The following is an 11,162-nucleotide window of genomic DNA, read 5'->3' as shown; positions in this document are numbered from 1 at the left end:
GGTAAAGTTATTTTTAATTTATTTGGTTAATTTTAAATGTATTTATTTAAAGGTTTTATTTGTAATGATGTCAGTGTCGGTCCTCCACACTGCAGAACATGAAGAGGTAGATCAGTGACTGCATCAGGTGTGTTAGAAACATGTAGGGCTGCGGCCCCCCAGGACCAGGACCACCTGTGGGTCCAGGTCTGTCCTCGGTCTGACAGCTGTTCTCCCTCAGCCTCCGACAGGAAGTGACACGATGGTGAAGGCAGGCGTGACCACGAGCATCAACACCAAACACCAGTGCATCACGGCCATGAAGGAGTACGAGAACAAGTCTCTGGAGGTGAGCTGGACCGGGTCGGGCAGCTGGCTTCTCATCAGAACCAGAGGTAAACACCTCTGATTGTTTGCTCACCAGGAGCTGCGGCTGGAGGACTACCAGGCGGGCAGGAAGGGTCCGGCCAACCCCATGGCTCCAGGAACCGGCGGTCTGTTCGGAGGCGCCACGGCCACGTCCAGCGCCGCCACGGGTCTGTTCGGAGGCTCCGCCTCCAACTCCAGCTTCAACTTCGGGGCCAACAAGACCACGTTTGGAGCCAGTGAGTTCTTCAAGGTGACGACATGACATAAASCTGAGACCAGCTGACCCGGTTCTGTTCTCCAGCAGCTACAGGAACCTTCGGAACCACCACAGGAGGGATGTTTGGACAGCCGGCCCAGCAGCCGGCGGGCAGCCTCTTCAAGCCCTTCGGTTCCACCACCACCACCCAGAGCACCGGCTTCAGCTTCGGGAACACCAACACCATGGGCCAGCCCAACACCAGCGCCATGGTGAGTCCAGAACCACAGGTCCAGGACCCGTTTCTACATCAGAACGAAGCTTTCTTAAAGTCTGCTTCTGGTACCTTCAGGGTCTGTTTGGAAGCACCGCGGCCTCCCAGCCTGGAGGATTGTTCGGAACCACCCAGACCAGCACCGCCACTGGGTTTGGAGCGGCCTCGGGTCTGTTCGGAGCCCCCAGCGCCGGGTTTGGAAACGTCTCACAGGTACGACCCGGGACGGGTTTCAAKGTCTTTTTACTAAGTGGTTCCTTTGAATAAAGTTCTGTGTGGTTCTGCAGGGCTGTAGGTCCACTAATCTCACCTTATTTATCAAACGGTACGATGTTCTGAAGGATTTTAACGTTTGATCCAGTTAGTCAACTATAAAAATAATGTRTGTGGCAGACCTACCTCCACGTAACTTTAACCACTAAAGAGCAGATGTTCCCCAATCTGATGACAGGAATTAACACACTTACAGACTTACAGGAGGTAATTATTTAGTTCCCATCTTACAGAGGAGGAACAGATTATTTAAACAACTGAAGTATTTGGTTCTTGTATCAGCAATAATACAATTATAAATCCACACAATGTGTTGGAAGACACTGATGTGTGTCTGATAAACASTGAGGSTAAAGACAACATGAGGACTGGTTGTCTTTGTGATTAAAACAGACCAGTTTTATTTATTTATTCATTTTACAGGTTTGTTTTTTAACAGCAGCTGATGATTAAACTGAAAGTTACCTTGACAAGATTGTGTGAGTCCTTTTACCAAGAAATCGATCAGAAACGCTGTGAAAATGGTTTGATCTGCCTCTATGGCTGCAGTGTGCCCTCCAGACACAGGGMAACATATTTTAACACAACACCCCCTGAGCTGGAGGCATTAGACACCTGCCTTCCATAACATGATGCTGACTGCAGTCTGAAGAACAGCTCCCTGAACGAGACCATGCTAATGTTTACTACCATGCTAATGTTTACTCACCATGCTAATGTTTACTACCATGCTAATGTTTACTACCATGCTAATGTTTACTACCATGCTAATGTTTACTACCATGCTAATGTTTACTCACCATGCTAATGTTTACTACCATGCTAATGTTTACTCACCATGCTAATGTTTACTCACCATGCTAATGTTTACTCACCATGCTAATGTTTACTCATGAAGCTAATGTTTACTCACCATGCTAATGTTTACTCATGAAGCTAATGTTTACTCATGAAGCTAATGTTTACTCGTGAAGCTAATGTTTACTCACCATGCTAATGTTTACTCACAGTGCTAATGTTTACTCACCATGCTAATGTTTACTCACAGTGCTAATGTTTACTCACCATGCTAATGTTTACTCATGAAGCTAATGTTTACTCAACATGCTAATGTTTACTCAACATGCTAAAGTTTACTCATGAAGCTAATGTTTACTCACCATGCTAATGTTTACTCACCATGCTAATGTTTACTCACCATGCTAATGTTTACCCACCATGCTAATGTTTACTCACCATGCTAATGTTTACTCACCATGCTAATGTTTACTCACCATGCTAATGTTTACTCATGAAGCTTATGTTTACTCATCATGCTAATGTTTACGCACCATGCTAATGTTTACTCACAGTGCTAATGTTTACTCGTGAAGCTAATGTTTACTCATCATGCTAACGCTACGGTTACTCTGGCTGCTCAGGAGCAGAGGAGCCACATGTCTGTCTCTCTGCTGCCACCTGGTGTTCAGAGGCTGAACTACATCATACAAATGAAGTGTTGACAGTAAAGTTGACATTTTAAACCTTAAATAAAAACCAGGATCAGGAAATTAAATATTGAGATATTTCACTGTATGAATATTTTCCTACTCAAAGTTCTGCAGTAAACGGCTCGGTTCTGTTTGTTCTCCTGCAGCCGAGTCTCTTTGGACCTAAAACGACGGGCTTCGGGACCACCACCACCAGCGCCCCGTCCTTCGGCACCGGCACCGGGCTCTTTGGTGCCAAGCCCGCTCTGTCCCTCGGAACCGGAACCAACACCTCTAACTTTGGTGAGTGGACTCTGATGGACTCTGCTGGTTCTTCTTCTGACCCGCTGGTTCTGACCCGCTGGTTCTGACCTGCTGCAGGGTTTGGAGGGACCGCTGCTGGTGGAGGTCTGTTTGGAAACAAGGCCACCACCGGAGGCCTGGGGACTGGACTCGGAACCAGCTTTGGAACCGGTACCAAACCTTAAAACAAGTTCTGAGTTTCATTATTCGGACCATGTTCTGCTGGTTCTGTCGGGTCAGGTCAGGTGATCTAACATGAGTTTCTCTGGTTCTGTATCTGCCACAGTCGGTACCGGTCCCAGTCTGTTTGGAAACAACCAGAACAAACTGGGCACCACGCTGGGAACCATGGGAACCTTCGGAACCACGGGCTTCAYCAGCGGAACCACCAGTTTGGGTTTTGGAGCTCCGCAGCAGCAGCCTGTCGGTGAGTAGCTGCTGGTTCTGGTTCTGATTTGGACTGGACCTGGTCCTGCAGACACTCTGGTTAGGTTCTGGTTCTGACCCGTGTGTCGTCCAGCCCTCACAGATCCAAACAGCACGGCGGTGCAGCAGGCGGTTCTGCAGCAGCAGCTGAATGTTCTGGCCTACTCTCCGTACGGAGACTCTCCTCTGTTCAGGAACCCTCTGTCTGACCCCAAGAAGAAGGAGGAGGTGAGTGGGCGGAGCTTCAGTCMGTGTGAAGCAGCTGATTGGCTGCAGAACAGCTGTTAAACTGATCTTTGRTCTGACAGCGTCTGAAACCCACCAATCCCACGGCCCAGAAGGCGCTGACCACGCCCACTCACTACAAGCTGACCCCCCGGCCTGCGACCCGGGTTCGGCCCAAAGCGCTCACGTCCTCCGGAGGATCCAAGTCTCAGCTGTTCGACGGTCTGGATGACGACGAGCCGTCGCTCACGAATGGAGCCTTCGTTCCCAGGTACCGCCCACTCACCATGGCAACCAGGGGGCGGGGCCAAGGGACCGGCGCTGGACACGGTTAAATAAAGACGTTTTTATTTTCCCTGCAGGAAGAGCATCAAGAAGCTGGTTCTGAAGAACCTGAACAGCAGTCAGTACAGCAGCCCGCTGAACAAAGACAGCGATGACCTCGCCTCGCCCTCAGACTACCCTCACAACGGACACAGGTACGTACCTGTGTCTCTGACAGGACGCTCAGTCTACAGGTGAGCTCACCAGGTGTGTCTGCTCCTCTCTCACAGCCAAACAGACGACGAGCTCCGGGAGGCTTCGGGTCCCAGCAGCCGGACCCACGACGACCCGGAAGTCACGCAGTTCTACGTCAACCCCATCGCCAAGCCCATCCCCCATGGCCGAGCCCCGCCCGCTCTGCAGGACACCATCAGTGACCTGAACATGCACAAACAGCAGAGGAGCGGCCTGGAGGTCAGCTGGGCTGTGGGTCGGGTCGGGTCAGAACCAACTCAAACAGGAGAACTATACAAGTCCTGAAACACAYCAGAACCCAGAGTGGACATTTTAGGGACAACAGGGCTAACTAGCATGATGCTAATATCAGGCAGAACTAGCATATAACTAACTAGCACGAAGCTAATGTTCTGAACTAGCATGATGCTAACTAGTATAAGGCTAATATCAGGCAGAACTAGCATCTAGTTAAATAACCTGAAGCTAACTAGCATGAAGCTAATATCGGTCTGAACTAGCATGAAGTTAATGTCAGTCTGAACTACCATGATGCTAACTAGTATATGACTAACATGAAGCCAACTAGTGTACAGCTAACTCCAGTCTGAACTAGCATGTACTAGTAGTAGTACATGACAGAACTAGCACCTAGCTAACTAGCATGAAGCTAACCAGTCTAACCATAACCAGACTGATTCAACAGCAAACAGAAACATTTCTGTGACACAATAAGGAAGTTTGATTTATTCATGTTTATATAAAATAAAAAGGAGCTCACTGAAGAGTTTGTTTCACTGCTGAGTCTAACGTCTGTGGAACGGTTGGTTTTCAGCTGAGCAGCGACGACGTGTCCGTGTCTTTGGGGGAGGAGTCTCTGCTGGAGGACAGGGAGGAGGAGGAGGAGGAGGAGCCACAGGAGTCTCAGCAGTCTCCTCATCCTGCAGGTCAGAAACAGAATGATCGGAGTCATCATCAGCTTTATCACCTGGTGTATCCACCTGGCTGTGGAGGCGGGATCAGGAAACTGAAGAGGAAGTGTTTGTCTTGTTTGCAGGAATCGTTCTGAACAGGGTGGGCTACTACACCATCCCCTCCCTGGAGGACCTGGCTGACATGGTGGATGAAAACGGAGAGTGTGTCGTGGAGAACTTCACTGTCGGCAGGAAAGGTAACGCCCACAAACCTGTGTCTCAGGTACGCTCTGATTGGACGGCCGGCCCACTTCTCGTCTCTGATTGGTCGGCAGGTTACGGCTCCATCTTCTTCCCCGGCGAGGTGAACGTGACGGGCCTGAACCTGGACGAGATCGTCCACTTCAGACGCAAAGAGGTCATCGTCTACCCTGACGATAAAAACAAGCCACCGGAGGGGGAGGGGCTTAACAGGTGAGTGACGTGTCATGGTTTGGTGGTGTCTTTAGACGTRTGTATGACATCYGTTGTTGTTCAGGCGAGCTGAGGTYACCCTGGACGGCGTGTGGCCCAACGATAAGACGAGCTGCACTCAGATCAGGAGCCCCGAGCGTTTGGCAGACATGAACTACGAGGGCCGSCTGGAGAAGGCCTCCAGGAAACAGGGGGCCCGCTTCCTGGAGTACCGCCCCGAGACCGGGTCCTGGGTRTTTGAGGTGTGTCGCTGCTCCACCCTCAGAACCACCTGAGTGTTCTCTGCTGTCAATCTCAGCAGGTGTAACAGGCTCCGCCCCCTCTCTCTCTTTCTCAGGTGGCTCATTTCTCCAAATACGGCCTGCAGGACTCTGATGAGGATGAAGACGTCCCGCCCAAAACTGACCCCAAGAAGCTGAAAACCTGCTCACTTCCTGCCTCCGGGCTGCTGCCGCCGCCGCCGCTGCAGGTGGCGCCGCAGGCTCAGGTAGAGCGGCCTGCCACCCTCCTCACTCCTCCTCCTCCTCCTCATCCTCACTGGAGTGTTTCAAACAACCAACGTTGAATTATTTTTAGTGTTTGATTGACGAGCTGATTAGTTTTCAGCTCATTAAACCTGTTTTAATCCTTTTATTTTCATCTCTGGAGACTCTGTGTTTCTGCTTTAAACATTAATTAAAGGGTTAAACTCTGCTGGGATCCATCAGACTCAGGTTTAAATCATGACTCGTCACAAAGTCAGGTTTAAATCCTGACTCGTCACAAAGGTTTAAATCATGACTCGTCACAAAGGTTTAAATCATGACTCGTCACAAAGGTTTAAATCATGACTCGTCACAAAGGTTTAAATCATGACTCGTCACAAAGGTTTAAATCCTGACTCGTCACAAAGTCAGGTTTAAATCATGACTTGTCACAAAGTCAGGTTTAAATCATGACTCGTCACAAAGTCAGGTTTAAATCACGACTCGTCACAAAGTCAGGTTTAAATCCTGACTTGTCACAAAGTCAGGTTTAAATCCTGACTTGTCACAAAGTCAGGTTTAAATCATGACTCGTCACAAAGTCAGGTTTAAATCCTGACTCGTCACAAAGTCAGGTTTAAATCCTGACTCGTCACAAAGTCAGGTTTAAATCCTGACTCGTCACAAAGTCAGGTTTAAGTTGATGTTGTTCTTCAGTTTTTATTAAACGCTAAGTGTTTGAAACATTTGATGGTTTTTATGATCTGATCTGAAAGAGGCTGCAGGTCTGATGATGATGATGATGATGAATGTTTGAGTTCATCAGATTAAACTCGGCTTGAGTTAACCTTCAGGAAGTCTTATATTTCTGCTCAGGTTTAGTCAGAAAAGCTGTGAACTGTTTGTTTCTGACTGATGTTTGAATCATGTCTAAACCTCTGGATGAAGCTGTTTTAACTGTGTGACTTTTATAATTTAATAAAGATTAAAGTAACTGAAGGTACTTTTGAAGTTTTTTGTTTAAATCTTTAAAAAGAATTACACTCAGCTGAAGATCAAAGCGCCTCCTGTCGGCTCCTCAGCTTCCTGCCTGTAACTGTCGGGTGTTGTCTCCTGTCTTCAGTCTGCTGCCGTGGAGCTGGCAGGGGGCGTGGCCGAGCTGGACAGCGACATGGCCGACATCACTCAGAGCCTGTCTGCAGAGAGCGCGCCGGGAGCCGAGGAGGGCGGCGAGCTGCCGGCGGCCGACACGGAGGCGTGGGAGCGCGACGACGTGTCTGCGTCCGGACACATCGCCTCGTCGCTGGGGATCAACCCGCACACCCTGCAGGTAGAGCTCTGCCCACTGCTCTGATGTGTGGAGTCAAGATGACCAGTTTAACTAAGCTGGGCTTTATTTAGCCTGGTTAGGACCCCACTGAGGGGTTCTACGGGCCTGGTTCTGGTTCTGATGTCTTCTAATGTTTGATTTCTAAACTCAAACTGTAAATAAATTAAATTCATGCTGAGATTAAAACAAATCCTCTGAGTGAATTAAAGAGTTTATTCTGAGAATCCTCTTTAATAATTCAGATTCAGACTTTATTTATCCTCAGTTCAGCAGTTTACAGGTTCACACACAAATACAGAAGAGAAACTAGTACATTGTTCAACAAACAAATGAAAAAGCTACACATGAAAATGTGACACCTCTGTGTTGAAGTCACAAAAATAACTACATTAAACAGTCAGAAGGAACAAATGAAGACACTGACCATTGGTTTAAAATATCTGCTCTTATTCATCTTTAAAGACTTTGGTCCTAACACAGAACCCTGAGGAACTCCACATGTGATATTATTCATCTTTAGATCCTTAAATAAATAAATAAATCTGATTTACAGATTATTAAAAATCTGTTTTTTTATTTTGAAAGGAGGATTTTCAAAGTAAAATCTGATTCTGACTGAATGTGAAGAAACYGTGTTTAGTTTAGGCCTGATTACATCACTTCCTGTGCTGCGTGAATGACCTTCCTGTTTGTTGTTCAGATCATGAAGGCGTCTCTGTTCACCGAGGAAGAGGAGGAGGGCGACATGTTCCTTCATCACGCAGCGACGAAGGTCTCTGARGTCTCGTCCCCTCGCCTGGGACCTCTGAGCCGACCCTCCGGTACCAAACCCCTTCACCCTCCTCTTCCTCCTGATGAAGACTTCCTGTCTGTCTGACTCTGACCTTCGTCTCTCCACAGTCGGAGGTCTTCTTCAGACCCGTTTCACCTCCAGCCTCTTCTCGGACACTCCCCGCCCACCTCCCTCTCTGTCCCGGGGCTTTCCGGTGCCGGCGGACCCCTCCCGGCCCCTGCAGTGGAAGGGTCCGGGCCCCGCCTCCTTTCAGCTGCCTCCTCGGGCTCCAGAACCTCCAATCAGGACCGTGGGAGTCCGGCGGCTGGGGGGTCCGGTTCCTCTCAAAGAGTCAGTGACTCAGGGGAAGGTTGGTGTTGGATCAGGGTCCAAACGGGCCTTCAGTGGTCCTGATGTCTGGTCTGAGACTCTGGTACCGAGCCCACATGTCCTGTAACCAGCCTGTGGTTCTCCTGCAGGGGGCGCTGCTCATGGACACGGGTCTGTTTGCCACCCGCTCCTTCAGGGTGGGCTGGGGTCCGGCCTGGACTCTGGCTCACTGCGGAAAACGGATCAGCTCGCCACAGTCCAAACAGCTGGAGTACCAGGAAGTCAGCTCCAAGACGGACTTCAGCTTCCTGCCCAAACCAGCCAGAACCAAACCGTGAGTTTCAGCTGGGCCGGGTCTGACCCAGAACCAGATTCTTCAAATAAGTTCTGTTCAGTGCTGAGAGACAGCTGAGGCTAGCTGCTAAATGTAGCTACAGGCTAACTGCTGAATGTAGCTACAGGCTAGCTGCTAAATGTAGCTACAGGCTAGCTGCTGAATGTAGCTACAGGCTAGCTGCTGAACGTAGCTGCAGGCTAGCTGCTGAACYTAGCTACGGGCTAGCTGCTGAACGTAGCTACGGGCTAGCTGCTGAATGTAGCTACAGGCTAACTGCTGAATGTAGCTACAGGCTAGCTGCTGAACGTAGCTGCAGGCTAGCTGCTGAACGTAGCTACGGGCTAGCTGCTGAACGTAGCTACGGGCTAGCTGCTGAATGTAGCTACAGGCTAACTGCTGAATGTAGCTGCAGGCTAGCTGCTGAACGTAGCTACGGGCTAGCTGCTGAACGTAGCTACGGGCTAGCTGCTGAACGTAGCTACCGGTTAACTGCTGAACGTAGCTAGAGGCTAGCTGCTGAACGTAGCTACCGGTTAACTGCTGAATGTAGCTAGAGGCTAGCTGCTGAACGTAGCTAGAGGCTAGCTGCTGAATGTAGCTAGAGGCTAGCTGCTGAATGTAGCTAGAGGCTAGCTGCTGAATGTAGCTAGAGGCTAGCTGCTGAATGTAGCTAGAGGCTAGCTGCTGAATGTAGCTAGAGGCTAGCTGCTGAACGTAGCTAGAGGCTAGCTGCTGAACGTGGCTACGGGCTAGCTGCTGAACGTAGCTACAGGCTAGCTGCTGAACGTAGCTACAAGCTAACTGAAAGCCGAATATAACAAATAGGAGCTAAAGTAGTCATAATAAAACGTACAAACTGAACAGTTGTAACAATAAAATGTAAAAATGATGACTCAGCATTTAATCAAGTGATCCTTATGTTTCAGGCTGACTGAAAGTCCCTACAAGGTGGTCCTGGAGCAGCTGGTGGGTCTGGACCCCCCTCAGAAGAAACTCAGTGAGGATGATGATGATGAGAGCCAGGCGGTCCTGGAGCGCCCCCTGGAGATCTGTCTGAAGAACAGCACCGTCAGTATTCCTGATGGGACCACCTGTCCTGTGGTGCGTCCTCAGGAGGGCGTGGCGGCGCTGCACCACTACGCAGAGTGGATCTGTGAGCTGAACGCCAAGATGGGCGGGGCCGAGCGTGAGTGGTGTCATGATAAAACCTGTCAGACCCCTGACCTACCTGCTGTCTGACCCGCCTCCTACTGTCTAACCCTGCCACCTCTGTGTAACCCCGCCTCCTGTCCCCCTGTTATCTAACCCCGCCTCCTTCGTCTGACTCCTCTGTCTGACCCGCCTCCTACTGTCTAACCCCGCCTCCAGTCCCCCTGTTATCTAACCCCGCCTCCTGTCCCCTGCAGCCCTCCTGGGTGACTGGGCTGAGGTTTGGACCCTGTGCGAGGCCCTGTGGGGCCGGTTGGGCCCCCCGGACCAGGAGCCGGACCCCGAGCCGCCCGGCGAGTACGAGCAGCAGCTGCAGAGGAGGCGGAGCTTCTCGGCGTGGCTGTCCCGCGGCGCCTCCTGCAGGGTGGAGGAGGAGGCGTGTCTGTCGGGGAAAGGTCACCACACACACGCCATCTTCAGCTTCCTGACAGGCGGCAGGATCAGCGAGGCGTGTCGGCTGGCTCAGAAGGAAGGTGAGGACCACTGGTTGTCGGTTTGAAACCCACTTCCTGTTGGACACCATGTGACCCCCCCTCTGTCTGCAGGAGACCACCGCCTGTCCCTGCTGCTGTCTCAGGCTGTGGGCTCTCAGCTCTGCAGAGACCTGCTGGCCCTGCAGCTGGCAGACTGGAACCAGCTGCAGACAGACTGTTACCTGAGTGAGGAGCGCCTGCGCATCTTCAGCCTGCTGGCTGGGAAACCTGTGAGTTCTTCACACACCACAGTCCTGAGGAGGTTCTCATCTGGTTCTGACCTGGTTCTGACCTGGTTTCTGCTCGGTGCTGCAGGTCTGGCAGTCCTCGGACTCTGTGGTGAACGTGTGCTCAGAGCTGGACTGGAAGCGCTGCGTGGCCGTCCATCTTTGGTTCATGTTGCCTCCAACAGCGTCTGTGGCCGACGCCCTCGCCAAATATGAAGCTGCCTTCCAGGTGAGTGGGGTCTGCTCCACGTGGACCACCTGCTGGGGTCTGCTCCATGTGGACCACCTGCTGGGGTCTGCTCCACGTGGACCACCTGCTGGGGTCTGCTCCACGTGGACCACCTGCTGGGGTCTGCTGCACGTGGACCACCCAAATATCATTCCTAACGGTCTTAAATATCGTTCCCAAGGATCTTAAGTATCGTTCCCAAGGGTCTTAAGTGTCGTTCCCAAGGGTCTTAAGTGTCGTTCCCAAGGGTCTTAAATGTCGTTCCCAAGGGTCTTAAGTATCGTTCCCAAGGGTCTTAAGTGTCGTTCCCAAGGGTCTTAAATGTCGTTCCCAAGGGTCTTAAGTGTCGTTCCCAAGGGTCTTAAGTGTCGTTCCCAACGCTCTTAAGTGT

General features: G+C 50.7%; 1 protein-coding gene across 1 annotated transcript in view; it reads left to right on the top strand.

Moving 5' to 3' along the window:
* Positions 1 to 111: 111 nt before the first annotated feature.
* nup98 (nucleoporin 98 and 96 precursor) overlaps positions 112 to 11,162 on the top strand; it is a gene marked incomplete at its 3' end in the record, with an annotated part of 18,191 nt that continues 7,140 nt past the window's right edge. Inside the window, 24 exon segments of the mRNA XM_014028095.1 lie at positions 112 to 328; positions 404 to 584; positions 650 to 816; positions 897 to 1,031; positions 2,728 to 2,863; positions 2,942 to 3,034; positions 3,150 to 3,290; positions 3,384 to 3,517; positions 3,598 to 3,785; positions 3,877 to 3,993; positions 4,069 to 4,252; positions 4,848 to 4,959; positions 5,070 to 5,183; positions 5,262 to 5,400; positions 5,465 to 5,642; positions 5,738 to 5,887; positions 6,988 to 7,194; positions 7,895 to 8,015; positions 8,095 to 8,336; positions 8,446 to 8,630; positions 9,560 to 9,819; positions 10,040 to 10,315; positions 10,388 to 10,545; positions 10,631 to 10,771. Coding sequence (XP_013883549.1) covers positions 242 to 328; positions 404 to 584; positions 650 to 816; positions 897 to 1,031; positions 2,728 to 2,863; positions 2,942 to 3,034; positions 3,150 to 3,290; positions 3,384 to 3,517; positions 3,598 to 3,785; positions 3,877 to 3,993; positions 4,069 to 4,252; positions 4,848 to 4,959; positions 5,070 to 5,183; positions 5,262 to 5,400; positions 5,465 to 5,642; positions 5,738 to 5,887; positions 6,988 to 7,194; positions 7,895 to 8,015; positions 8,095 to 8,336; positions 8,446 to 8,630; positions 9,560 to 9,819; positions 10,040 to 10,315; positions 10,388 to 10,545; positions 10,631 to 10,771 — 3,846 coding nt within the window.

Source organism: Austrofundulus limnaeus, unplaced genomic scaffold (genome assembly GCF_001266775.1).
Source record: "Austrofundulus limnaeus strain Quisiro unplaced genomic scaffold, Austrofundulus_limnaeus-1.0 Scaffold718, whole genome shotgun sequence".
NCBI lineage: Eukaryota > Metazoa > Chordata > Actinopteri > Cyprinodontiformes > Rivulidae > Austrofundulus > Austrofundulus limnaeus.
Note: the sequence above shows the minus strand (reverse complement) of the source record. Positions and strands in the feature narration are given on the sequence as shown.